This window comes from Ailuropoda melanoleuca, chromosome 17, assembly GCF_002007445.2.
Source record: "Ailuropoda melanoleuca isolate Jingjing chromosome 17, ASM200744v2, whole genome shotgun sequence".
Taxonomy (NCBI): domain Eukaryota; kingdom Metazoa; phylum Chordata; class Mammalia; order Carnivora; family Ursidae; genus Ailuropoda; species Ailuropoda melanoleuca.
Window position 1 is genome coordinate 38189157 of NC_048234.1, and position 27606 is coordinate 38216762.

The 27606-nt window shown below is 37.0% G+C and overlaps 2 protein-coding genes across 7 annotated transcripts in view; one reads left to right on the forward strand and one right to left on the reverse strand.

Moving 5' to 3' along the window:
• Positions 1 to 24015, forward strand: part of NAA35 (N-alpha-acetyltransferase 35, NatC auxiliary subunit) — a 94197-nt gene extending 70182 nt beyond the window's left edge. For all 6 annotated transcript variants that reach the window (XM_034647154.1, XM_034647155.1, XM_019794987.2 and 3 more), the window contains 11 exons: positions 465 to 524; positions 2120 to 2226; positions 11201 to 11267; positions 12894 to 12992; positions 13570 to 13748; positions 16971 to 17107; positions 17967 to 18034; positions 19388 to 19528; positions 19924 to 20046; positions 22719 to 22799; positions 23587 to 24015. In XM_034647154.1, the coding sequence (XP_034503045.1) occupies positions 465 to 524; positions 2120 to 2226; positions 11201 to 11267; positions 12894 to 12992; positions 13570 to 13748; positions 16971 to 17107; positions 17967 to 18034; positions 19388 to 19528; positions 19924 to 20046; positions 22719 to 22799; positions 23587 to 23646 (1122 nt within the window). In that variant the 3' untranslated portion in view covers positions 23647 to 24015. The remainder of the gene's footprint in view (positions 1 to 464; positions 525 to 2119; positions 2227 to 11200; positions 11268 to 12893; positions 12993 to 13569; positions 13749 to 16970; positions 17108 to 17966; positions 18035 to 19387; positions 19529 to 19923; positions 20047 to 22718; positions 22800 to 23586) is intronic.
• A 1113-nt stretch (positions 24016 to 25128) lies between these two features.
• GOLM1 (golgi membrane protein 1) overlaps positions 25129 to 27606 on the reverse strand; it is a 44913-nt gene continuing 42435 nt past the window's right edge. Inside the window, exon 10 of the mRNA XM_034647158.1 lies at positions 25129 to 27382. Within this exon, the coding sequence (XP_034503049.1) occupies positions 27306 to 27382 (77 nt within the window). The 3' untranslated portion in view covers positions 25129 to 27305. The remainder of the gene's footprint in view (positions 27383 to 27606) is intronic.

Consider the following 27606-nt stretch of genomic DNA (forward strand, 5'->3'; position numbering starts at 1 on the left):
AGGTTTTGGCAGAGCACCCATGTAAATGGAGGATCACGAGTCTGGAAAACACAAAATGTGAAAATGATAAATAGCTACTATCATATAATATACTAACATCATAGTGTATTTTCTTACCTTTTTTCCTTTTATTTATGTATAAACCCATATAGTTTTCTGAGCATATCTTTTGGATGTCAGAAAAGAATCAGGAACAGTCAGTTATGTGAATCCACTTGGCCTGGTTACTTGATACTTATTTCTGTAAAGTAGGAAGTAAACCTCTGCTGTTAGTTAGCAAATTATTATTAATGCTATTATTTTCATAATGTGCAAATTTAATATTGGTATCCACACAATTCTATTGGTCAATTAAAAGAAGTTAGTCTCCAAAAGCATCCATTGTCCCATCAATACAATTAAGACAGTTCCTATAAAAATGATTCTTAATCTATTAATGACATTATTTTTTCTCCGTGTGTCAGGATTTTTTTTGTGAATTTAGTGAACAATCACCTTGTGTTCTTTCAAGATCTCTGTTACAAGTAAGTTCTATTTAGTATTGCAGTACTTCTTTAAACATCAAATTTTATGTGTGTTGACATTGTTTTATTGATTGCTGCAACAAAAGTAGATGCTTTTAAAGGATGTCAACAGTTAGTGTTACATTTTTATGATAGAAGTATTAGAATATTAGACATTCATCAAGGTCATATCCTAGGCTATAAAACAAACCTTTAATAATTGAAAAACAATTGAAATCATCCAAAGTATGCTTTCTGATTATTTTGGAATTAAACTAGTAATCAGTAACAAACGTATTTGGAAATTTTCCAAATATTTGGAAATTAACACACTTCTGAACAAAATTCAGGAGCCAAAAAGGAAGTCTTGAGGATAATTAGAAAATATTTTGAACTGAATGAAAATGAAAATATAACCTACAGAATCTGTGGGATATAATTGAAGCAGTGCTTAGAGAAAAATTTATAAGATTAAATGTTTATATGAGAAAAAGAAGAAAGGGGGCGCCTGGGTGGCACAGCAGTTGGGCGTCTGCCTTCGGCTCAGGGCATGATCCCGGTGTTATGGGAACGAGCCCCACATCAGGCTCCTCTGCTATGAGCCTGCTTCTTCCTCTCCCACTCCCCCTGCTTGTGTTCCCTCTCTCGTTGGCTGTCTCTATCTCTGTCAAATAAATAAATAAAATCTAAAAATAAATAAAATGGGCAGCAAATTTAAACACTTCAGTATGAAAACATACTGAACATAATTGGTATTAGGGATATGCAAATTCAAACCACAGTGAAATATCACTATCCACCTTTTATAATATCTTTAAAAAAAAAAATTGACAATACCGAGTGTTGGTGATGTATTTACTGATAGGAATGTGAAGTGCTACAGCCACTTTGTAAAAACAATTTGTCAGAGTCTTATAAAATTAAGTGTACAAATCCTACTCCCGCTTAATATCTGCCTACAAAAAGTGAAATCTTGTGTTCTCCTGGAAACTTGTATACGAATGTGTATTGCTGTTTGGTTCATTATCACCCAAAACTGGAAACAGCCCAAATGTGTTAGGAAATCAAGGAAGGGATAGTATAGCAAGTATTAAAATATACCAAGGTAATTAAGGGGAGAAAATTAAATGCAAATTATTACTAGATAATTTATTACTTTAAATTTAATCATGAAATCTATTTTTCCAATTTCAGAAAGTGTGTATGTATTCCAAAATGTTCATTAGAGACAAAGATTATCAACTAATATTGATAACCATTTGCTGTTTCATAATTTATGAAGCCCTCTTTCTTACATATTAGCTTATTTGACATATTCAGACTGGTCAGTTCGTTTTGACTAGTTCACTGTCACTACCCTGGACTTGGGAAATATATTTTCTTGCACACTTTTTTATTTTCCTTCATCAGAATACATTTTAAGAGGGATTAATAAGTAATACCCATTGTTGAAATAGTGATTTATTTATTGATTGATTTCCACCAGGTTTTTATACTTTAATCTCCTATGTTCTGCAGTATTTATAAGAAGTGTGTTTATGTCATAGTAATTACAGTTATATATACAATATGTTAAAATTGTGATAGCATTACTAATATATAACATTTGTTTTAAGACCACTTTCTTGGTGGATAACAAAAAGGTCTTTGGAACCCATCTCATGCAAGACATGGTGAAGGATGCACTTCGGTCTTTTGTCAGTCCTCCGGTGCTCTCCCCAAAGTAAGTACCCTAAGACTTTTTATAGCATATGTATTTCTTAAAAGCCCCAATTCTCTGTGCACCTTTATAGCAAGGCATAAAAACTGTTGTAATCAAATCTTCATGTAAAAACCAAAAAATTCAGTCATATTAAAATCAATTGATTTCTGCTGCATATTTAGATTTAAACTGAGATTTTTGTGAGGTTGACATTAAGCCCAATATGAGAAGAAAACCTTACAAAGAATTATCAAATTCAGTAAGTTGCATTGATTCTTATTGTGTGCAAAGCACTGTATCAGGGAAGCACTTTGGGAATAATTATAAAAAAACAAGATAAGGTTGCTTCTCAGTGATTTGAGTCTAGATAAAAATAGAAAATGCAAGTAATTGATCCTTAAATTAGCATTAGGGCAGTGGCTCTACCAGAAACATGTTGCCATAAGAAGGCGGAAAGGATTTCATGCAACAAGAAATCATCACTTGTGTTTGCATTTTGGAAAATGAGTAGAGCTTTTCCAAAGGGGAGGGAAGAAAGGTGCTGTTATTTCTCAGCAAAAAAAAAAAAAAAGAACATGTCTAAAGACATGTATTTTAAGAACAGTTAGTGGTTCAGCATTCAATTTGTTGAATAAATCATGCCACGTCTCACATAAAACTTTTTCCTCTCTTCACTTGGGTTTCCCAGAAGCAGATCCTGAGACAGTTCATGTGCTCTTAGAAAGTTTTCCCAGGAAAACCAGCAGGGTTGTGGGCAAGTGAGACATGACAAGGAAGAAAACCACGCAGAGGTTATATTGCGTGGAAAGGAACTCTGGTTGGGTCCTGTTGGGGAGCTGTGGGGACAGTGTAGGTTGCAGCTTAGAGTTGTCCTTGTCAGGGACGAAACAAGGAAGCCTGAGAATTGACCCACAAAGCAATCAGTTAAGGACTGCCCCTGGGAGGACGTAAATTCCCAGGCTTTCAGTGTTGGTTGTATTTCCTGTTTTATTCACAGTAAAAGCCAAAGTCCTTATGGGTGAGCCTAGGAGGTTCCATATTCTCTGGTCTAGACTCCTGTCCTGATGCCTTTCTGGCTTCATTGTCTCTTACCCCTCGCTTCAGCCACTTTGCCCTCGTCATTCTGGGAACATATAGGCTGGCTCTCACCTTACAGCCTTTACACAGACTCTGGGGTGGAGGGCATTTTACAGAAATGCCCAGGACTGACTCCCTCACCATCTTCAAGTCTGTTTAACTTCACTTCACTAAGGACTGCTTTGATTAGACTATTTGAAAACTGCAACATCCATGCTGCCTCAACCCATCATTGCCTTTCTCTCTCCTATAATGATTATCTTCTTATGTATTGTATAATTTACTTTTTTGCTTTGTCTAAGCCTATCTGTACCATACAATTCTTCATTATGTTTATTTCTTTTTTGCCTCTCTGCCTCCTCCCTCCCAGTCCCGTTAGAATATAAACTCCACAAGGTCAGGGCAGGTAGTTTTGGCCCTTTGTTCACTAACGTATCCTAGGTGCTAGAACAGTGTCTACAGGATGAATAGAAGCACATGATAAATCTTTGTTGAGTGAGTGAACAAGTAAACGGGAGTTGGATGGTTAAAGATAGTTTGGGGTTAGACTCAAGAGTTTTGAATGGTTTGGTAAAATATGGTCTTTATTTTAGGGTCAGTGAGGAAGTACTCAGACGTTTAGGAGGGAATTGGCATAGTATACTATATTTTTTCATAGGAAACAGACTGGTAGTGATAATGGGGGCAAAGTGGTGAGCTAGGCTAATTTGGTACTACAGGAGAGGAATGACGAAGGATTAAACTCTGAGAATATAAAGGAGAGGACAGATCAGAGGAACATTTCAGAGGTAAAATTAATAGGACGTGACAACTGACTCAGCAGGGGAAGGAAAGGAGTAAGAAGGTAACTAAGTTGCTTTAAAAATAAACCCAGAAGCTGGTTCTATAAATAATATATGGTCATATCTGAAAATTTAGTGCAAAAAATATGAAAAATAGTAAAAGTCTCCTGAAATCTTACCTCTGAGATAACTGCATTTTGATAACCATCACTGTAGGTATCTTTGTGATACACAGATATATGATACACATATGACTTTATATAAATGGGATCACAAAAAGGCCATTTTTATCATGAACTTTTAATTATTTTGTGTGGCTTCCTTGTTTAAAATCAGAATTTTGGGGTGCCTGAGTGGCTCGTGATCCCAGGTCAGGCTCCCTGCTCAGTGAGGAGCCTGCTTTTCCCTCTACCCTTCCCCCATGCTTGTGCTCTCTCTCACTGTCTCTGTCACAAATCAGACCATTAGAAATAAAGTAAAATATTTTATTTCTGTTAAAGAAATTTTTTTTTACATCATGTTACATCATGAATTTATGTCTCACATTACCTGATGTAGATCTAATTAATTATTTTTAATTATTTTTATTTTATTCCAAATATATGAATGTATTCTGTGGGTTGGGGTTACTGAGTGGGGGCATGCGTACTTATAATAGATATTATCAGATTGCATTCGGAAAGATTGCAGCAATTTATATTCCTATTAGCAATATATGAGAGTGCACATTCCCTACATCCTGACCAACAAGTAGTAGGTGTTACCATTCTTTTAAATTTTTTCAAATGCGGTTAGCAGGAAGCAGTATCTCATTGTTACTTTACTGTGAGCATTTAATACAATATTTATTGGACATTTAGAAATACTTTTCTATGAATTGTTTATATTCTTTGCCCATTGACTTTTATTAAGTGGTTTACTTTTTTTGGAGAATTTACATGAATTCCTTGTACATTATGAGTATACAATACACATTGTTACACAGTATCTATCCTACAGTATATAGCTTCTCATAATATGCAGGCACTTACAAAATCATATTATCTTTCAGTTCTTTAATCTGTGATGGCCATTTTTTTCCTTTAGGTTTCTTTTGCATCAGAATTTTTGCTTTCTATAAAGTAGCTTTTTCTACTTTATTTTGTCCTATATAACTTTTAGGTTTCTTGTTTGAAGTGACTCCCCAGCCCACAGGTTGTACCTTTAGGCACTTAAATAATTTTCCCAAGATTTTTATTTTATTCTTGTACATTTAAGATTTTAAATCTGAATTCTTTTCCTCTAAATGGTATGAAGGTAGAAGTTCAACTTGATTTCCTTCTAGGTATAGGCAGCCAGTTGGGTGAGGATCACTTACAATATAAACCATCATTTCCCACTGGATTAAAAGACCATCTTTATTTTACTTGAAAATCCTTTATGTATGGGATTTATTTCAGTTCCAGTGATGATGTTTTTTATTTTTGTGGCTTCGTCTTAAGTTTTAATATCCAATAAGACATGTTATCTGGTGGCATTCTTTTTCAGGATTTTCTTGGCTCTTCCCTGGTTAACCCTTTATCAGATGTGTGGTTTGCAAATATTTTCTTCCATTCTGTAGGTTGCCTTTTCATTTTGTTGATTGTTTGCTGAGTAGGAGCTTTTCCCTCTGATGTAATCCCACTGTTTATTTTTGCTTTTGTTGCCTTTGCTTTTGGTGCAAAACCAAAAAATCATTGCCAGCATCAGTGTGAAGGAGCTTATCCCCTGTGCTTTCTTTTAATACACAGTTTCAGGTCTTGCATACAAAAGTGTCTTTATAAAGTTCTTTAATCCATTTGAGCCAATTTTTGTGTATGGTGTAAGATAAGGGTCCAGGGTCACTCTTTTACATGTGGCTGTCCAGCATTCCCAATATTATTTATGGTGGAAGAGACTATCTTTTCCCCATTGTGTATTTCTGGCTGCTTTGTCAAAAATTAATTGACCATATATGCATGCTTTTTTCGCCTAGGAGCTCTATTCTGTATTATTGATCTATGTGTCTGTTTTTATGCCAGTATCATTCTGTTTTGATTACTGTAGCCTTTGGAATGTAGTTTGAAATCAGGGACTGTGAAACCTCTTAACTTTTTTGTGCTTTGGGTATTCAGGGTGTTTCGTGGTTCCATATAAATTTTAGGATTGTATTCTCTATATCTGTGAAACATCCTATTTGAATTTCAATGAGGATTGCATTGGCTATAGATCAATATTGGTAATAGGGACATTTTAACAATATTCTTCCAACCCATAAGCACAGATTATCTTTCCATTTATTTGTGTCTTCAGTTTCTTTAATCAGTATCTTACAGTTTCTAATGTATAGATCTTTCATCTCCTTGGTTAAATTTATTCCTAAGTATTTTATTCTTCTTGGTGCTGTTATAAATAGGATTGTTTTCTTTTTTTTTTTTTTTTAAGATTTTATTTATTTATTCGACAGAGATAGAGACAGCCAGTGAGAGAGGGAACACAAGCAGAGGGAGTGGGAGAAGAAGAAGCAGGCTCATAGTGGAGGAGCCTGACGTGGGGCTCGATCCCATAATGCTGGGATCACACCCTGAGCCGAAGGCAGGCGCTTAACCGCTGTGCCACCCAGGCGCCCCAATAGGATTGTTTTCTTAATTTGTCTGGAAGTTTATTGTTAACGTATAGAAATGCAACATATTTTTGTATATTGATTTTTGTACACTGCAACTTTACTAAATTTATTAGTTCTAACAGTTTTTTTGATAAAATCTTTAGGTTTTCTACATATAATATGTTATCTGCAAATGGAGACAAAAGTTATTATAAAATTTATAATTAAATATATCAAATACTTAGATGTGTAAACTGTGACAGCTACCTATACTACCATCCATTTTAAGCAACATTTTTATTTGTGTTTTATAAATTTCCCTTTTGGAGAATTGATAAAACTTGATAAATTCTTAATGTGTGTTTATATGAATTAATAAATTTTATTAGTTCCCTTTTGTAATAGATACAGTAAGTTAGTACCTGTTATTGCCAGTTACCTTTCTGAGTTCTAGGGAAAAGAAGAACATACCTGCTAACAAGGAGCTTCCTGTCCATTGGGCGAGACTGAACAGTAGACAGATACATAATGTGAGGTCATGATAAGTGTTTGTGGCAAGATAAAGGGATAGATGGTTCTGTTAGGAGTGATAGTTGTGGAAGGCCTATTGCAAGTGGTGATACATGCCAGTGAACTGAGGGAGTGAGCCATGCAGAATCAGAGGGGTGGGGCTTCCTGACAGCAGCATCTGTAAGGTCCCAGAGTAGGGCTGAGCTTGAGTATCAAGGAGCAGCGAATTTTAACGAATTAAATTATTTAGAGATAACCTCTAAATAAGCAGTTCTCAAACTTTTTTTGTCTTGGGACACCTTTGCATTCTTAAAAGTTATTAAAGACCCAAATAGCTTTTGTTTATGTAGGTCATATAAATTGCTACCTACTGTTTTAGAAATTAAAACAATACTTTAAAAATATTTATTAATTTTTTTAACAATAAGAGACCTATTACACTAATCTCAATAACATTTTTATGGAAAATAACTTTTTAGGAAAAATTAGTGACAAAAGTGGCAGTTTTACATTTTGCAAATCTCTTTTCTGTCTGCCTTAATAGAAGATAGCTGGATTATTTTGACCTGCTTCTGCTTTCAGTCTGTTGTAATATTGCATGCCACGTACTCCGAAAACAACTGCCGTACACTCGTGAGAGAATGAGTGTGAAAGGCAAATAACATTTTAATATTGTGAGAATAGTTTTGACCTTGTATTCCCCTGGAAAGCATCCCAAGGTCACCAGGCCCACCAGGGGAACCTGGGCCACATTTTGAGAACTGCCTGCAATTTCAAATCCTCCCCCATCACCATCCTTTCCTCCCACTCTGGTCCTGGAAGTGACCACCGCACTACAGTTTGTGTCTCACTCTTATGAATGCTTGTACACTTCGCCCAGTATGTGCATCTGGAAATGATACGTCCGTTTATTTTATGTATTTTAAGACTTCACATAAATGTCAGACTGTATACATCCTTTTGCAATATGATTTTTTTATTCAGCATTAGGGTTTTGAAATTATCCAGTTTGATCCATGCAGACTTACTTTTCATTCATTAAAATCCAACCCTTTGAACGTATTGAGTTTGTTTTGTTGTTTCTCTACAATTGGACATTTAGGTTGTTTCTAATTTATTGCTGTTGAAAACAGTGCTGGGGGCACCTGGATGGCTCAGTTGGTTGGCGTCTGACTCTTGATTCCGGCTCAGGTCATGATCTTGGGGTCATGGAATTGAGTCCTGTGTCACGCTCCTCGCTGGGTTTGGAGCCTGCTTGGGATTCTCTCTCTCTTCTCCTCTTCCCCACCCCCATTTGTGCGCTCTCTCTCTCAAAAAAAAAAAAGTACTGTGGTGAACTTCTTTGTATATGTCTCTGAGCAGGGAACCTGCTTGTGCTCTCTCTTGCTCTCTCTCTCAAATAAATAAATAGAATCTTTAAAAAAACAGAAAACAAAAACTGAAATTAATTGCTGATCATAGAATATGTGCATCTTCAACTTCACTAGTTTTGCCGAATTGCTCTCTGAAATAAACCAATTTTTATGCCAGAAAACAGTGTATAAGAATTCTAGTTTTCCCAGACTTTGTTTGGACTTTGTCATTATCAGACTTCAGAAATTTTGACAATCTGATGTGTGTGAAATAGTGTCTATGTCTAATTTGCATTTTTTCCTTTTCTATTTAACAGCCCTCCTTTAGCACTTTTATTAGCCATTTAGGTTTAATTACAGTTCAGCCTACATTGTTTGAGGATACCATATTTGCAGATCTTGCTAACTTGCTAAAATGTGTTTGTAACCCTCAAATCAATGTTTGCTCTACTGGCTGAATTTGCAGACATGTGCAGAGCAGCAAAAAAATTTGAGTCACCTAGCTTTGAACAAGGCAGTTCTGTAAACAGCTCCATTAGATGCCAGGTTCTTCACACATTTCTGTCCTTTTTATGGTGATTTCATAGTTTCAAATGGCCTCCATGTGTAGTGATGTGCTGTCTAGTATTCCTCAGCACAAGAAGGCTGTAGCTTGCCTTTCAGAGAGAATATGTGTGTTAGATAAGCTTCACTCGGGCCTGAGTTTGCTAATGAATCAGCAGTGTACGTTACCTAAGGCATCTAAATAAAATACATAATGTAAAGTTATATAGGGATCAGTTGATGAAAATGGTGTCACCAGAGGCTGGCAGGAACCTAACCGTGTATTTTACCCTAGCAGCAGTGTTTCCATATTGTCTAATTCAGTGTCCACCAAGCTTTAAAGAACAGAACTATCATGAATACTGAGAATTGACTGTATATATAACAAAGTTCTTTTATGTTAGTCTGTAAATGTTATTCCACTGGCTTTTTTTAAGATTTTATTTATTTTATCTTAGAGAGGGAGAGAGTGTGAGCGTGGGAAGGAACAAAGGAAGAGGGAAAGAATTTCAAGCAGACTTCTAACTGAGCACGGAGCCCAATGCAGGGCTTGATCCCACAACGCTGAGATCATGACCTGAACCGAAACCAAGAGTCAGATGCTTAACCGACTGAGCCACCCAGACATCCTTGTTATTCCACTGTTTTAAAATTCCAGTGTTACAGATATGAAATGTGATCCTGAAAAAAAAAAAAAAAAAAGGAAAGAAATGTGATCCTGATCTGATTCTTTTTTTTCCTTAGTAAGTGATTTGATGCTTTTTCTGGAAGATTGTAAAGTTTTCTTCTCTTTTCTTTTCTTTTCTTTTTTTTTTTTTTTTTAATGAGTTTAAGGGTTTTATCAGAATGTATACGTGTGATTTTCAGCTAATCCTATGAGGAACTCAGTCATTAAAGCCTCAGGTCTTCCAATCAGTAATTATTCTTTATTATTTTTTATGTAATTATTGCTTCGCCTTCATCTGTTTTTTTTTTTCAAGCCCCTCATATACTAAGTCTTCTAGATCTCTTCTCCATATTCTTCATATTTATCGCTTTTATTTATATTTACATATATTTATCTCTTTTTTATTATTTTTGCCATGATATGAAAAACTTCTTCCTCTTGACCTTCAAGGCAATAATGTCATTCTTTTATTGAATTTTTAAATTTGAAAATCCTAATTTTTGGATCCAGAAAGCCTTTTTTTCAAGACCTTTATTTTAATCACCTTAAGTAATTTTTTTTTACTTTGGAGTTAAAAGATATAACAGATCTTCCAGCACCTTCCTCTTGCCACCACCTATTCCAGGCGTTCTGCCTTTTCTTTTCTCCTGGCTATTGCGTGCACTATCATTTTCCGTTGCATGATTATGGCTGTGTTTATCTTTCAGGCTCTGGTCAGATTGTTCAGTTATGGCAAACACTGAGGAGTAGTACATTGTCTGCTCCTATCAGTGCGCCAGGGGAAGGTCTTTGCTTTTTCCCATCTTCTTAGGTGCAAAGGACTACTGACCTCCCACCTCAGGTTTAGAAAAATACGGTCTTCCCATCTCTTCAGCCCTGGTAGTGCCTCCAGGACTAGGCAGGTAGCAGATCCTCCCAGACTGTGCTCAGGAGGCCTTTAGTCAAGAAGTGATGCTATTAACTGAGATAAGGGACACCACAAGGAAACCACTTCATGAGGATAGGTGAGGTACCAGAAATATATAGGTGATGATTTTCAGTGGCTGGAAATGTGGGTACATCTTGAAAAAATTAGGATTCTGTATAGTATTTCCTTTGTAATTACTATTATGAGCACAGTCTGTGAGGATGTCAGTTGTAGAAAAACTTTTCTGCAATCAGGTCATGAAAAACTGGCACTTTGGAATTTTTCTTCTCTTGTTAATTTGATCTTGTTGGATCCAACTTGTCCAGATGTAGAACTGAAAGAATTGGAAATAGTGTACATGTATGTGAATAACAGATAAATGAAATATTTATATATAAGTGAAATATTTCTTAATCTAATGCTAGTTTTTAATTTAGTAATGTATTTGATTCCATTTTCTCTTTTTCCCCACCTTCTTTGTTGGTAGCACCTATAGTAATAACTGCCGCTTTTTGTAGGCCAAATAGTTTGATTTTAATGAGTATTATCTTACAGGTGCTGCCTATATAATAATCACCAGGCTAAGGACTGTATTGACTCCTTTGTTACTCACTGTGTCCGGGTAAGAACTACAATTTGGATTGTTGTGGGGTATAATCCCTTCAGTAGCATTAATTTGTGTTATTTTTTTCATCTAACATTTCTTATTCATTTTCATTGAATAAATAAAAAATTTCTCCTCTTACACTCAAGTAGATAGCTAGCTTTCTAACCTGAAGTCTTCCTGGCGGGTTGTTAGGTACTGAGGCACCTTTGCTGTCTTCACTGTAACTACCCCAGGGACCACAGAAACTGGATAAGTTGTACCCATTTTTTGTAAATGGGCACAAAAACTATTTTTTACCTTATAAACAAGGAATGTTTGTAATAGTTCCAGATACCTTCTCTTTGTACTACTTTAATGAACAGGATTATAGTAAAATTAAGATTATTAATGTAGATAAGATCACAGATTTTTTTCAAATCCCAGGTAATTAGGAAAAAATACAAATCTTGTAGTTGATTAAATTAATCATATGTCATTCTTATTTAATTATATAAACATTTCTCTTGGAGAACTGAAGCAGTCAGTTTTGGGGGCCTAATTTCAGTTACTAATATATATATATTTGTATATATATACTAATATACTATATATAGGAAGGCAGCATGGTATGGTGAAAGGAGGAGAACTAAAAGGTCAGATTTCATTTTTATCATTAACATTTTGTCATTATCATGCAGATCACTTTACTTTTCTATACACTTCCCTGTGTTTAGAAAGTGAGGTGTTAATGGTGCCCCTGTACTTCTTAGAAGCTAGTTCTTGATCAAATGAGATAATACCTGTCAAACTGTATGTATTTAAAATTATACCTTCTAATTCATATTTCTTAAATCACAGCATCCTACCATTCATGTGTGTTGTCTGATTAGTGAAGTATTACAATATTTTATGATGTAAAATAGAAATAGAAGAACGTAGGGTTTCTAGAGAAAAACTGACTTTTGAACAACACAGGTTTGAACTGTACAGGTCCACTTATACACAGATTTTCTTCAATATAGTACAGTACTGTAAATGTATTTTGTCTTTCTTAAGATTTTCTTAATAACATTTTCTTTTCTCCAGCTTACTTTAAGAATACAGTATATAATACATATACAGAATAGGAGTTAACCGGCTTTGTATGTTCTCAGTAAGGCTTCCAGTCAACAGTAGGCTATTAGTAGTTAAGTTTTTGGAGAGTCAAAACACATGGACTTTGACTATATGGGGTATAAGTGCCCCTAACCCTTGTGTTACTCAGGGGTCAACTGTATTAGCCATTATTCAAACCTTATAATTGTTCTGGCGTGTTTAAAGCAGCACAGAAATGTCACCCTTGAACATTGGCTTATAGCTTGAAATAAGCAGAAAGGAAACTATTCGCTTGTAATTGTGGGAAGATATCTAAAGATCAAAGTAAGATATTTTTGCCATATGAAAACAAGTTTCATTAACAGCCACTTTCTTCTGGCTATTGATAAATTCTCATGTTGAGTTTCCTTTAAAAAGAAATACCTATGTAAGAAATACGCATAGTCCTGATTCTTACATCCACAGTATTTTTTCCCCCTTAAACTAGATTTCGAAAACTTGGAATGTTAATTTTCTTTAGTGTCAAGTATTTTTACGTTGACAGTTAACAAACTATGTGTATTACAGCCCTTCTGTAGTCTTATTCAGATCCATGGACATAATAGGGCTCGACAGAGAGATAAGCTCGGTCATATTCTTGAGGAATTTGCTACCTTGCAGGATGAGGTAAGAGCCAACAAGTTGCCCTCCCTTCTAAAATTAAGATAGTCATGTACCTTGATCAGATTTTTAAAAATAATTCTTTGTAATGATATTTTGACTATTTAATTTTTCAATATGATGCGTTTATTTATATGTAACAATTTTTTGTATCAAAGAGTTTACAAAAAGAGAACAATAATCCAAATTGAGAAACATCTTAAATTATTTCTTTGATAATCAGAATAAATTATAAAATATGTGTAGAACAAGTTCTGTATGTTACAACAAGTTCACATTCTAATAAAAATTTTAATTTGTAAGTAGCAGTGTTAATTGACAATATAACTATAAAGACCTGGAGTCAATATTTTGTATTTTTGTTCAATAAAAATGTCGTTTTAGTTTAAGGAGTGTTTACATAAACTTTATCCACCATGAAATGAGAAGTTTAAACCTAACCAAAAATGTTTTGAAAATATGAGTTCTTCATGTGACAAGTTTTACATTTTCTGCTTAAATGCTATTTTAGCTGTTGTTGTTTTTTTTAATTCTCTTATTACCTTGAAAAGAAAATTAATGTTATGACATTTTATTCTGATAGGCAGAGAAGGTTGATGCAGCCCTTCACACTATGCTGTTGAAACAGGAACCCCAAAGGCAACATTTGGCCTGTTTAGGTACCTGGGTCCTTTATCATAACCTTCGAATTATGATCCAGTATCTTCTGAGTGGCTTTGAATTGGAGCTCTACAGCATGCATGAGTACTACTACATATATTGGTAAGAGAACAACATGAGTTAAAGTTGGTGGTGGGTAGAGTCGGTAAGATCTGAGAGAGCATCTGTAGAACAGAATATAATTTCAGGGTACTTTTTCATATAGTGTACTTTAGTTGTGGGACAATTGAAGAATATCTTAAAATTTAGAGACAGTCTTGAACATCTTTAAGTGCTGTAACATCATACAAATACGTTTTTTCCAGCCATTGAATATTTATTTAAAAATTATTAAATGGAATGTACTCCAAAGTAGATGGGTTAATTGAAGAGCTTTTGCCTGTTTCTAGAGAGAAAAATTAACACACGTGTAGTCCTGACTTCAGTGACGCTAGGTGCTAGCTGTGGAATATACTTAACTGAATTCAAGTTCAGAATCTGAACCAGATCTTTCCTCTGAGAAGAAATCGTGGCTAAGATTATGATTGGGTGGATCACTGTTGGAAACTGCCACCCTGGGGATTTATCTCAGGAGCTTGGAAGGAGCTGATACGAGATCCCTTATCCTCAGCCAGTAGTTCTTCTATTTCACTTGAATATGGGCTGAAGAAACCTAGTAAGAGGATGCGTGGAAATACTTCAGGCGTGGGCAAGCTGCCATGGAAACAAAATAAAATCACAGTCAATGGATCCTTTTCTTAGTCTGGCCAAGGACGGTGGTGTTTTGTTAAAATAAGAATAACCAGTGTTGCTCATGACAAACAGCTAAGTTTAGTGTATAAGATCTTAATGTGGTTCATCTTCTGAACTCATATTTGAATTATTTAACATAGTAAATTAAGATACTGTATATTCCTTGGAGTTGCTGCTGTGAGGCAAACAAGGAAGGTAATTCTCTCCCACACTGACGTTTTTTTTAATCATGGCTGCTAGGGCTCCTAACATATAACTCTTTTGGCTATGAACTTTGAATTTGAACATGAACTGAAGTAATGTGAGAATAATATTATTTGGTATACTCTCCAGTACTTATGTAGGTAACAACTCTTACCAACAGATGTTGATATAGCTGTTTGGCCTAAGTTTTCTTATTAATTCATAGTAAGCACGGTATTCAGACCAGACATTTTGTAGGGGAACATGCTCAGGTTCTTTTCTCGGAGGTTTGAGGCAGCTAATGGGAAGCTTTTGTGCTCTTGATTCCTCAAAGTAAAATATTTATGTTTTTTGGCACAAAGAATTGGGCTCTTAATTCAGCAAATGAATGATAATCACATAAACACTCCATTAGAAATGTACCTACATATTTGAGCAGATTAATTTTGCATGAAAGAAATTTTAGTTTTTGCCTATAAATACTCTTGTGGTCTACTTTCATGTGAGTTTTAACTGCTTTTCAATTTCAAAATTATAGTTTGGGCTCTGGCATTTTCACAAGATAAGCTTGTTGTTATTGTTCATGAATATAACCATTCCTAAAGCATGTGGGCCCTTTAAAAATGAACAGTAGAAAACACTGATTCTTAAACTTTAGAGTGCATCATGGTCACTTGCTAGGCTTGGTCCCTTGAGTTCCTGGTTTTAGGTCTGGGGTAGGACCCAGTCATTTGCATTTCTAACTAGTTCTGATGATATTGCTGCTGGTCCAGAGATCACAATTTGAGAACCACTGGTCTAGAATATCTGTGCTCTGGCTCTCCTTAGATACAATTATGTATTAATTTTGATAATGCATTTAGTAAAAGCTCCCCAAGATATCTGGTATTCGACAAGAAAAGCCTGACTTGTGCCAACTATATCCTTCACTCATCTATCGTCGGGTTCGATATTTAGAAGGCAGAAGGCAGCATTAATACCCTGCAGAAATCCTCTCCCTGAGTTAAGATATAGACCCTCAGATTTCATAGTGTGATAGGGGAAAAATTCATTTGTACCCTGTAAAAGGATATTCTTTTTTTTTTTTTAAAGATTTTATTTTTATTTATTCGACAGACAGAGAGACAGCCAGCGAGAGAGGGAACACAAGCAGGGGCAGTGGGAGAGGAAGAAGCAGGCTCATAGCAGAAGAGCCTGATGTGGGGCTCGATCCCATAACACCGGGATCACGCCCTGAGCTGAAGGCAGAGGCTTAACCGCTGTGCCACCCAGGCGCCCCTGTAAAAGGATATTCTAAATGCTTTTCTTAAAGTCGGGAATTATTTTTTCTTCATGTGAAACAGTATGCTTTTTTTTTATGAAATAAAAATATATTCCCAGTTTGCCTTAGTTGCCCGGAAGCATGGTGCTCAGTTTAGCTCTAAAACACAGCACCTAAGCCATTCCAGGCATTTTGGAGGTTTTTTTGTTTTTTTGCCAATACGGTTTTGATTTGTTGACTGTGGGGCTTTTGTTTTGCTGTAACAAAAAGGAACGATGCTTATCCTCAGGTGTATCTTTTGACTACTTATTGTTTTGCTTTAAATTTTCTTTCTTTCTTTTTTTTTTTTTGGTGGGGGGAGGGTAAGTGTTTTAATATTGTAACCTGCCTTAACAACTTTTTGGAGAATTTTGGAAATAAGCATTATGTGCTCATCCTTGATCATAATACAATTTCTTCTAAATCTTTGATTTTAGCTTAATGTAGTAGTGGTCCTTAATTTTATTTATTATGGGTTATATTATAAAGTATATTTATATCCTAGATTTGAACCACTTTCTCTGGGCATAGGAGAATGTAATGTTGGTTAAGCTTCTGAAAAGTTAGTATTGAGTGAAATAATCTGTTTCACGTTTCATTTATTGAATAAAAACTCAAGTAAATTATAAACCTGAACGTTCTTAATTTTTTAGAATGCTTTGGTATAATGCCTGTAATTTTACTTTTTTTTTTTTTTCTGTATTTGCTTTCTCTTGCAGTTAACAGTAAAATAAAATGTTTTCTTAACAGGCTGAGGTGAAGTGTGTGCTGATATCATTAAAAAAATAGTTTAATGTGCATTCATTTGATTTACATATATAAATATAATTATCAAGACATCTTTTGAAAAGTTGTAAAATGCTTATCGTTGTAGGAAATTAAGCATTTTTCAGCATTGTCCAGTAATATAAGGCTATGAAAAAGGAAAAGTTAATCGTTTATAATGCTAATTTCTTATAAGATCTAATCAGTTATCTAATTGGATAATCTGGGTTTTTTTAACTTTTAAAGCAGTATTAAAAATATCTCTTGATTAGTGCCAATACCTGTGGTGATAAAGCTATCTCATGTAGACATCTTCCGATGACTAACATTTGGTACCCTTGAAGGTATCTGTCAGAATTCCTTTATGCGTGGTTGATGTCGACATTAAGTCGTGCTGATGGCTCTCAGATGGCAGAGGAAAGGATCATGGAAGAGCAGCAGAAAGGCCGGAGCAGTAAAAAAACAAAAAAAAAGAAGAAAGGTACTATGGATTATTTTTAAATTTAAGAAGTAACTAATAATGGAGTGCACTTTAATTTCTACAAATAGATGGAGAGCTGCCTGTGCCTTATTACGGGTGAGCTAATCTTACATGTCAGTTCTTGCCCATCTTCTCTTCAGAAAGTATAAGGTAGACACGGAGTCCCAGTGTTAGTGACACAAGCCTCTTTGGTGCTGTCCCTTGCTTTTCTTTTACTTCCTTGCTATTCTGTGGGTTAGAGGACCTGAGGACAAGAGGAAGTAGCCACATGGAGTGTGCAAGCAGAGTAAAGTCAAGGAACAAGGCAGCAGGAAACCCTTGATTTTCGACAGAAGGCTGACCACTTGGAGGGAGTCGATCTGGAGCTGTGCTGTTACAGTGGCACAGAAAGATGATCACAGAGGGCCCTGGTGCAACACCCAAAGCCCAGGAGGAGAAAGAAATGTTTCAAAGGCACTGCTCTCTTGATCACTAGTGGAAGGGTACATATATTGCTACAGATGTTACAAAATGTTACTGTGTATTTCATTAGGATTTCACCAGTTCGGATGGGTTTTTATATGCATGGGTTTCCTGTTTCAGAAATTAAGTCTGGTGAATTCAAAAGAAGTTAAAATTACTTCATACCAGAATTTTATGGTATTACTTTTTTAGCAAACATGGCTTTTTAAAAAGCCTTTCAGTTATATTTTATTATTTGTAGATTTGGGCCATAAAATAAAATTTAACCTGTAAGATCAGACTTTGAATTTTTAATTTAAGTAAACAAGTTGGAAGATTTATTTAAAATTAAATTTTCTCCTATAGTAATGAAAGAGGAGGGGGAAAAGAATGTGGGTGATTTTCTTTTTAATTACAGTTCGCCCCTTGAGCCGAGAGATCACAATGAGCCAGGCATATCAGAACATGTGTGCTGGAATGTTTAAAGTAAGTTGTCACAAATGAAGTTCTTTTTGCTTTTTTACTTTTTTTTTTTTAAAGGTTTTATTTATTTATTCGACAGAGATAGACACAGCCAGCGAGAGAGGGAACACAAGCAGGGGGAGTGGGAGAGGAAGAAGCAGGCTTATAGCGGAGGAGCCTGATGTGGGGCTCGATCCCATAATGCCGGGATCACGCCCTGAGCCGAAGGCAGACGCTTAACCACTGTGCCACCCAGGCGCCCCTGCTTTTTACTTTTTAACCACATTGCTGTTAGATAGTTTAATTAAAATGGACTCTTTCCTGTGATTCTTTCCAGATTCTAATTTTGCCTTTGTGTTTACTAACCGTCTGCTTAAAGATTACCTTTTTTCCAAGTCTAGTTTTCATTAATTTGTTTAGCAAGTATTTGTAGACAAGTATTAATTTAACACCCTTGCCATGTGTCAGATAACTTCTACGAAGTACATTTAAGGATACCAGGTCTAATCAGATGTGATCCTTGTTTCAGGTGTCTAGGTAATGACAGGTCAGGTGACATGTGTGACACAAGTAATGAGAGAAGGCAGAGTTTATTTCTGATTCATGATCAGAAAAGTTTTCTTGGAAGAGATGGGGTCTGTTTGTATTTCTTCAGGAGCATATTAGCAACGGGGTAGGCTCCACAATGAATGGCTTAGGCAAAAGCAAGCATTTTCAGGAGGTAGCAAGTGCTAAGTTGTCCTGGGCAATTCAGGAAATTATTTGAGGCAACTTATATTAAGATATATAAAACAGAACATGGACTTCTCTTTGGGAAGTAGGACCTATGCTTTTCTTATTATATATGACTTTTCTGCTTTAGAAGCTTTTACTTGAAGGTTTCAAAGCAACTCTAAAAGCATGTGTTATAGCAGAATAATGTGCATGTGGTACAGTTTCACTGGGCAAAGTAGTAGTGGATTAAACACCGAACTTGAAAATTTTTTATATAAATATGGCACCTAACATAAAAAGAATATGAAGGGGTGCCTCAGTGGCTTAGTCGTCAAGCGTCTGCCTTCGGCTCAGGGCGTGATCCCAGCGTTCTGGGATCGAGCCCCACATCAGGCCCCTCGGCTGGGAGCCTGCTTCTTCGTCTCCTACTCCCTCTGCTTGTGTTCCCTCTCTCCCTGGCTGTCTCTCTCTCTGTCAAATAGATAAATTAAAAATATATATATATATAAAAGCCAGTTTTTCTCTTCCTATGCCTGATTTCTGAACCATAAAATTGTTTTAACTCTGTGTAAATAGCTATTTCTTGTTTTCTATTCTGTATTAATGAGGAGTTCACTTTTTCATATTGATACAATCTTCTTTTTCATTTTCTTTATCCTTTAGACCATGGTAGCATTTGACATGGATGGCAAAGTACGAAAACCCAAGTTTGAGCTTGATAGTGAACAAGTTCGATATGAGCACAGATTTGCTCCGTTCAACAGTGTAATGACACCACCACCGGTGCACTATCTGCAGTTCAAGGTGACTCTGCTCATTAAAGCAATTGTGAAAGGAGGAGTCTTAGACACTTCTTAGAGATACGCTGTGTGTACCTAGCTGTTTCGTTAAAATAGTCAAATCAGACTATTATTGGACCTGTGACAAGGTGATAAAACAGCGGTTTTCATTAGTGTGAAAATTATTTGGCTCTTACTGGATGCACTCATCCCATTAAGAGTTATCTTAAGTATGAGGATAATATGAGGTAACATACGAAGGTTGGGAAGGGAAAAATAGGGACATATTTCGAGTGTTTGCTTTAGTGCCTATATATGAATCATGAGTCAGGGTAGAATTCTTTAATTGCAAAAGCTACTTTGGAGTTTTTCATATTAAACGTGTTTTGAATAATATAGTATTCCCCCCCCCCTTTTTAGGAAATGTCTGACCTCAATAAATACAGCCCTCCTCCTCAGTCCCCAGAACTGTACGTGGCAGCTAGTAAGCACTTTCAGCAGGCAAAAATGATCCTGGAAAATATCCCAAACCCAGACCACGAGGTAAGACTGCAGTCACAGTAATTCTGGAGGAAAAGCTTGGCGGGAAATACGTATTACTACTAGATGACAGTATATAAAAATGAATCTTACAGTATTAATAATGAAGCCTGTCATGTTTCTGGCAAGGATTTTAACTGGCTTTGCTAACCTAACAAAGACTTAAAATTACCTGATGAAAGCAAATAGCTCCTTTGTATAAATTTGAGATCAATGCAAAGAGAAATTAAGACATAGAAGCATAAACTGAGTAGTAAGAAGAACAGAAATTGGATCCAGAGTGATCCGCAGTTCAGAAATGGTGATTTAAATGTTTTTATTTTAATGTGTAGTTTTATATTAAAATCTAATTATATAAATCTTAAAAATGAAAAACGCTCTGGTCAATTATCACAGGAAGTAAAAACCTTATTCTGCTTGACCATTTAAAATAGAGCTTACTGTTCAGAGATTTTATTTTGAGATATTATTCTACGGCCCTTGGAGCCTGCAGGATACGAAGTTACAGCCTCGTGCTGCTTTCAGTGTGCTGTATGCCTGATTATATTGACATGCATGTAGTCCGCCAATGACAGTGCTTCGCCTGTAACACTCAGACTGGGGGAGTATGTCTTGGTACAGCCTCCATGAAAGGGAAATTTATAGCAGTTACCTGTTAAAAAAGTGCAGATACTTTGGCCCAGCAGTTCTGCTGCCTGGGATTTATCTAACACGTGAACATGTGGGCAGTGAGGGAAGCAAGTGGCTAATAACACAGGAGTCGTCATTGCAACAGGATTCTCATGGCAAAGAAGCAAGGAAACTTCACTGTCCCTCAACAGAGACTGTCAAATGAGTGATGATACATCATATAATACTGTGTGGTCTTAAAAAGGACGCAGAAGGTTGTTATATACTGTAATGGAATGTTCTTCAGGATATAAGAAGTTTAAAGAGCAAAGTACTAAACTGTGTATAGTATGCTGCCATTTCAATCAAAAGGGGCCCAGGAACTCTGTATGCGTGCAAATATTATAGGAGTGTAATATATATCTCCAGAAAGAGATGTAAGAATTCCTAAGAATTTGTAACGGTGTTTGCTGCTTGGGAGGGGAGCTAGTACCTTGGGAAACAGGGATAGGAGAGAGATGACTTTTTGTTCTATATAATCATGTAATAAAAGAAAATACAAAGGGGAGTGTAAAAATTAGAGGTACCCATAATAGATGGCATAGTTCTTTCAGTGAACTTAATTCATTTACTCAAGTATTTGTTGAGTGCCTACTGTGTCCCCAGACCTGTGGTACAAACTAGTGAAGAAAACTAGACAAATCCCAGCCCTCCTGACGGTGGTGGAGGTTGCAGACAGTAAATAAATTACATAGTATATTAGAAGATCATAAGGACATGAAGAAAAATCAAGCTGGGAATGGGGATAGTGAATACTGTGGGTAGGGAGGTGGCAGGGGATTAGGCATTTCTAAGTTAAGGTGGCTTGTGAGCCAATCTCTGAAGAAAGTGAAAAAGCCAGTCATATGGCCACTGGGGATGAAGCCCTGTGGGCAGGGGGATCTGCCCCTGTAAAGGCCCGACAGGCACAGACGGGTGTGGCTGGAGTGGGAGGAACAAGGCTTGAGCTGTTGGAAGTTTTTGAGCAGAGAAGTGACCAGATTGGATTTTTGTTCTAAAGGTTCACTCTGGCCCCGGTGCTGCAAATAGACTCTGGTAGGGGCAAAGGTGGGAGCAGGGGAGCCAGTAGGGGCCACAGCGGTAATCTGGTGAGAGATGGCATGGACAGTGGAGGTGATCCGAAACCAGATGGACTGAATGTGGGTGAGGAAAAGAGGAGTCAGGGAGGACTTCAGGGTTTGGGCCTGAGCCCCTGAGTGGATGGAGCCAGTGGGGAGGCTGTGGGTGGAGCAGGAACAGGTGGGAGACTGGGCCAAGAAGTCAGGAGCTCAGATTGGGACGCACCTGTTGGAGGCCCAGACAGAGCTGTCATCTGGACAGGCGAGGTGTTATCTGGGGCTGAGGAGAAGCCATTCCAGACTTACGGTGAGATGTGTTTCTGGAGAGAGGTCAGTCAGCAACAAGGAGCAGTGGGAACTTTTTTCTTCAGGTTGCACATTACTCCCTTTTGGGAGGAATGCAGGATTCCAGTCTTCTGCTGTTCATTTGTTCAGGTGAAGCGAGCGGTAGTCAGGAGTGACAGGAAACACGGGATACCTCCTACTGGCAAGGTGTGGTTCTCAGCTCATCGTCTGTGTTAGCGCACTTAGTAAGCCTCCCAGCAGGTCTGTGCAGGGCTGGGGAGTCAAATTATTGTCCCCATGCTTAGCGCTGAAGGAACTAGGGAACAGAGAGGCTAGAGAACCTGCCAGAGGTTTCACAGCTCGTACCTGATTTGCAAGCACTCTAACTACATAGTCTGCGCCCCAGCTGTTCCGTGGCTGCCTTTGCAGCCGGATGCCCTTCAGGCTTAGTGACAGTGAGACCCCGGGGGGCCCCTCCAGGGCGGCACAGCTGACCGAAGTAGAGCTCTGTGGTCACGAACGAGTATGTCTGTTCGTGTTGTTAAGTTGCCTTTATTTAATAAAATATCAACATTTACCTTGTGCAAAGTTCTTACAACTATAATATAGACATTTTGACTCTGAATTTTATGTTTTGATAGCTTAATATTGCTCATTGTTTAGGTCAATAGAATTTTAAAGGTTGCCAAACCCAACTTTGTGGTCATGAAGTTATTGGCAGGAGGACACAAAAAGGAATCTAAGGTAAGTGTGTTGTGGGGAAAATAAATGGGTGTTAAATTATTGTAGAACTTTTTAAATAAGATGCACAAATATTACAAAAAGGGTAAAACATTCAAAAATCATCCCTTTAAAAGAGGTTCAGTGACAGAAAATAACTAGAGCTTGCCATTTTGCTTTGAAACTTAGAGATTTTATTGACTTAAAATTTCTGGTCTGCCCTTCCATTCCCCTCCCTCCCTTGTGTAAATTATTGTGAATGAGTAAAACAAAATGTGTGAAAACAAATTATGGGAGAGAGATTTAAGTCATCTGCCTGTAGAAAAGTGAGTGCTTCAGTAATTAAAGACTTTGTTTAATGGCTCAAAAGATGGTAAATTCTGTAAGCTTCCCTTGTTGATGTTGTATCAACACGTGGTATGCTGGGGAGCATTCGCGCGCTGCCGGTACCTCTGCCTGTCTGTGGACTCCCATTGTGGCTGGCTCTCTGCCTTCCTTACCTCCTGCCTTGTTTTCCTAGAGGTGGTTTCATTGCTTGGTACTGTCCTGGACCCAGGAACTAAAGTGTGCTGACTCACGACCCTTCCCTGTGATTTAAGTCCATTTGCCTTTGTTAACTGTTCTTTCATAAACCCAGAGATACGGTCATTGTTTTCCCTCCAGGTTAGTTCCTATCCTCTTTGTCATTAAACCAGGTTTTTTCTTCCCTCTCTCCTGCTGCCTTATCTCTAAAATCAGGAGAACAATGTAAAATACTGTACTGTCTGAATATTTGTAAATACTTGTGTTTACTTTCTGCCTTTGTTTACAGGTTCCTCCTGAATTTGATTTCTCTGCTCACAAATATTTTCCTGTTGTGAAACTTGTTTGAGAAATACTCAAAGGGGGACATCAAGGGGCAGAATCTACTTTCAGATTCTAAGGGATCCATCCGTCAGTCTCAGCACATACCGTGAAGTGAAATGGATTTCTTGGATAACAGCCTATTATAAGAAATACTTTTGACAGCCTTATACGACGTGAATGAAAACTGCTGTTTAAAGTGGTTTGTTTTGTTCCATGGATGAAATTGGGCTTACTGAATGCAGTGATGAACGTTATATGGTTTTATTACAGATTTAATCATAAATCATTTTTTATGAATGAGTGAAAATAGTGTTTGTAAAGGTTAATAAATTTCTTGACAAAAAAATGCACTACTGGAAATGAAAAATAACAGCACTTTGTTGATGCATGTTAAGAACTGAAGGTGTTTACTCGGGTAGTTCAAATAGATTCAAAAGTTTCAAAACAAGGGATTGATCAAACACTTGAATGGGGTTTTGGCAAAATACATTTAAAAGGGAATATGTGGGGTGGGGGGAACCTCTAAACTATCTAGGGAGACTAAGTTACATGGGGATTGTGATTTTGTGTGTCATGCTGTCTTAAATTTTATATACCTATAATATAGAGGTTTTTTAAAAAACATCCTTTAACTGTTCCTTTTGGCACTTTTAAAACATGCATAATGTTTGCTAGTGACATTCAAGAGGTAGGAATGTGTAGATTGTTAATTTTTAGGGTTAGGTTTCAATGTGGCATACTTTTTGTTCACTACTAAATATTCAGTTTAACCCATGCAACGTTTTCAAGTGGGGATCTTTCCAGTATCTGCTGGCTTCGAAAAAAGACTTAAATGCACCTGTACCTGTAAGTGCCCAGTGTGAGAGGCCCTACCCTTCCTTTGCTGCTCATTCCTCTTCCTAGCTCATGCTGCCGTGGATTTTTATTCTACATTAGATAGTTTATAAAACTGATTATGTGACGTTTATGCATAAATTGAGAGAATATTTCAAGTCCTTTAATTTTCCCAGAGATGTGTTTCACAGGCACACCAACAAGGATGGAAGCATTTTACTTTAGCTTTTTAAAAAGTAGATGTGATGGTACCAACTTCGAGTAATCCTTCCATCTATACATCATCAGAATTTTAGAAGCCAGTTTTTAAGGGACAGTGGCTTAGTACACAAAGTATTGCTCTGTGCTGAAAAATAGTACATAAACATTTAAATACACGATTATTAAGCTATTTCCCTTTGACACTAATGAACATTTTCAAAGTCTAAGCTAATGTGGAATATTTTTGTATTTTTTGTAAAATTCAGGGACAAGCATTAGAAGTTCAGTATTCTATAAACTATCAGTTATTTATAATTGATGATAATCTTAGGGGGAGTAGACAGAGCCACTGGACCTTAAAGGATCCTGAATTCACTCGTCTTCCACCACTCCGGGTTCTGCTAAGGATAGATAACCAATTAAAACAATCATGCCAAGTACCAATCTAGTTATTTAATGACCACACACTGACTTAACAGGTATTGGTTTATTTCTCAAGTTCCATCACACAAAAGTACAGTAAGCATGTGCAGTGCTTTCATTACTCAAGAAATCGGACTATTGTGCAGGGAATCTGCAGTCCCCATTTGCGAATACAGAGGAAGGTGTAAATTAAATAGTTCAAACCTATTAAAAATTGGAATAGCTGCTAATTTTTTTAGATGAAAACAAAAGACCAAAGTGGGGGGTTTGTGATCTACTTAGGTATTACACAGGTTTTTGTTTTGTTTTTGGGGAAAAAAAAAAAAAGGCCATGACACCTCTCTAAATTGTTGCTTTGGAATAGGTGCCTGTGTGATGTCAAGGTAAGCCAGTGGTAAGAAAGCATGAAATTGCTCACGGTACACACCTCCTCAACGAATGGCCTTTGGTGCCTTTGTACATGAAGATGAAACAGCGTGGTTATTTTTTATTTAAATTGACATCCCATCTCAGTCCACAAAAGGCTTAAGGCAAACCACCATTCTTAATCCATAATTTGCAAGCTGATTCTTTAGGGATCCAATAGGGCAGTAAAGGAAAACAAAGCAGTTAAACAGTCTTGTTTCTCAGAACTCTATGCATACTGATTAAACATGAAATGAATAGAGGCTTTATTGAAAAAGCAAGAGACTATCAACCCTAAGGCTAAGACACAAAGGGAAGTTGGACAAGGACTTAAAAATAGCTTTGTAAGATTTTATCTAACACCCTCTTTAGTTGCCTTTTCTGGGTGGAAAAGTTTAATCTTAGTAATTAAGTAAAAAGACACCTACACAAGTAACATTCACATTGGAGATCTTAACCTGAATGCAAACCAGGTCCTGCCTTCAGTGCCAGCCAGGGGCACCGTGAGTCCAGGCCAGGTGAGGGGCCAGGCATCCAGCTCACCAGCTTTCTGTGTAGCTCTAACGTCTCTGGACCCCCATTTCCTCTCTGAAGTTGAGGGGTTATATCAGGTGATCTGAGGCTCCTGCATTTCAAATCCTGTGACTTGTATTTAATAAGCATCACCACCCACTTACCTTTGCGACCTGAGAGTCACTGACTTTCCCCAGTCAGTGGCAAGAGCCTATTTACTGCAAATACTGAGAAGCAACTCAGTGTGAATTATGATTAGTCCTTTTCAAATTAACATTAACTTTTGATTTTTAAATCACTTTGATAGTCATTTACCACAAGCCAAACATATAGACTATGGCAAAAACAACTGCTGCATTTCTCTTGCCTTTCTAAACTTTCCCCGTGTAACACTGTATATACCCTTAACATCAGCTTCCTCTCCTTTTCCTGTAATGGTGCAGTGGGCAGTCTGTCCACAGCAAACATGCGCCCACAGTGCTGCACTCTCCCCCCATGCTCTGCCACAGGCCCCAGGGTCAGCTCTGCTTGGCAACCCTGTTGTGTCAAGTCTAATCCACTCATGGCTCTTGGTAATATGGACTTAATACAGAAGATTTTGCTTTGCCCACATATACTAAGCAAAGTAAAAACAGATCACAAATGTTCAAATTACAAGTCACTTAGCATTTTTGTACATTAATGACAAAGGTTATACAAGTAGTTTTTTAAAAAAATTCTCACATAAAATGCCTTTGTATATCGACTTGTTTAAAACTGTTGCTAGTGATATTTATGTTAACAGCTTTGTGCTCCAGGCCACTGACTGTCGGAACCAGGAGTGGGCACGTGAGAGCATAAGCCCGTAATCATTCAGCACTGACCTGGGAGAACAGAAATACGGGGCTGGTACCGGCCACTCAGCACAGCATGTGAAGAGGGACACCAGAAGGACCAGAGAATTCTCAGGTGCGGCGGGTCTCTTGGTGTCAGAAGACAAACTTCCTACGGGCTTTTTTTTTTTTAAACAAAGTTACATTCAGAATTTTTTAAGTGCCACTGTCACCATACTTGGAGAACTTGGGTTCTATTTTTGATGTTGATCTTCTCATACCTATTAGCTGACAAATTTTGACACCTTAGTATAAACACTTTGAAAATACCCCCCAAAAACCATCTACAACACATTTTCCTACATAAAGTACATGTCAAAACTCCACAATCATCTTTAGCTGTATATTTTACTTATTTCACAGTATTCAACCCCTCATAAATATTTTGTAGTGATCTCTGCTCAATCCTGACATGAAGTTTATGATTCCAGTTGATTCAGAGTGTGTGATTCCTCTTTTCACGCAGATCAAGCAAATTTATCATGTCTTCTTTCTGATTTTCAGCATTAAGAACTAAAAAAGAAAAAAAAAAACCATAATCTAACATTAAAACATTTAGGGAAACCAGCCAGGCAGTTTCTATTTGACCTAAGTGTCTAGGGACTGCGTCATGAAGAGGGCAGTGTCTCCCACTACAGCATAAATGGGGAATCGCATTCCTAATCAAGGACAAGAGAGCAAAGAGACTATATGTTTGGCCAACATGGTGCCATGAAATAAAGCTAAAACATCTAAAA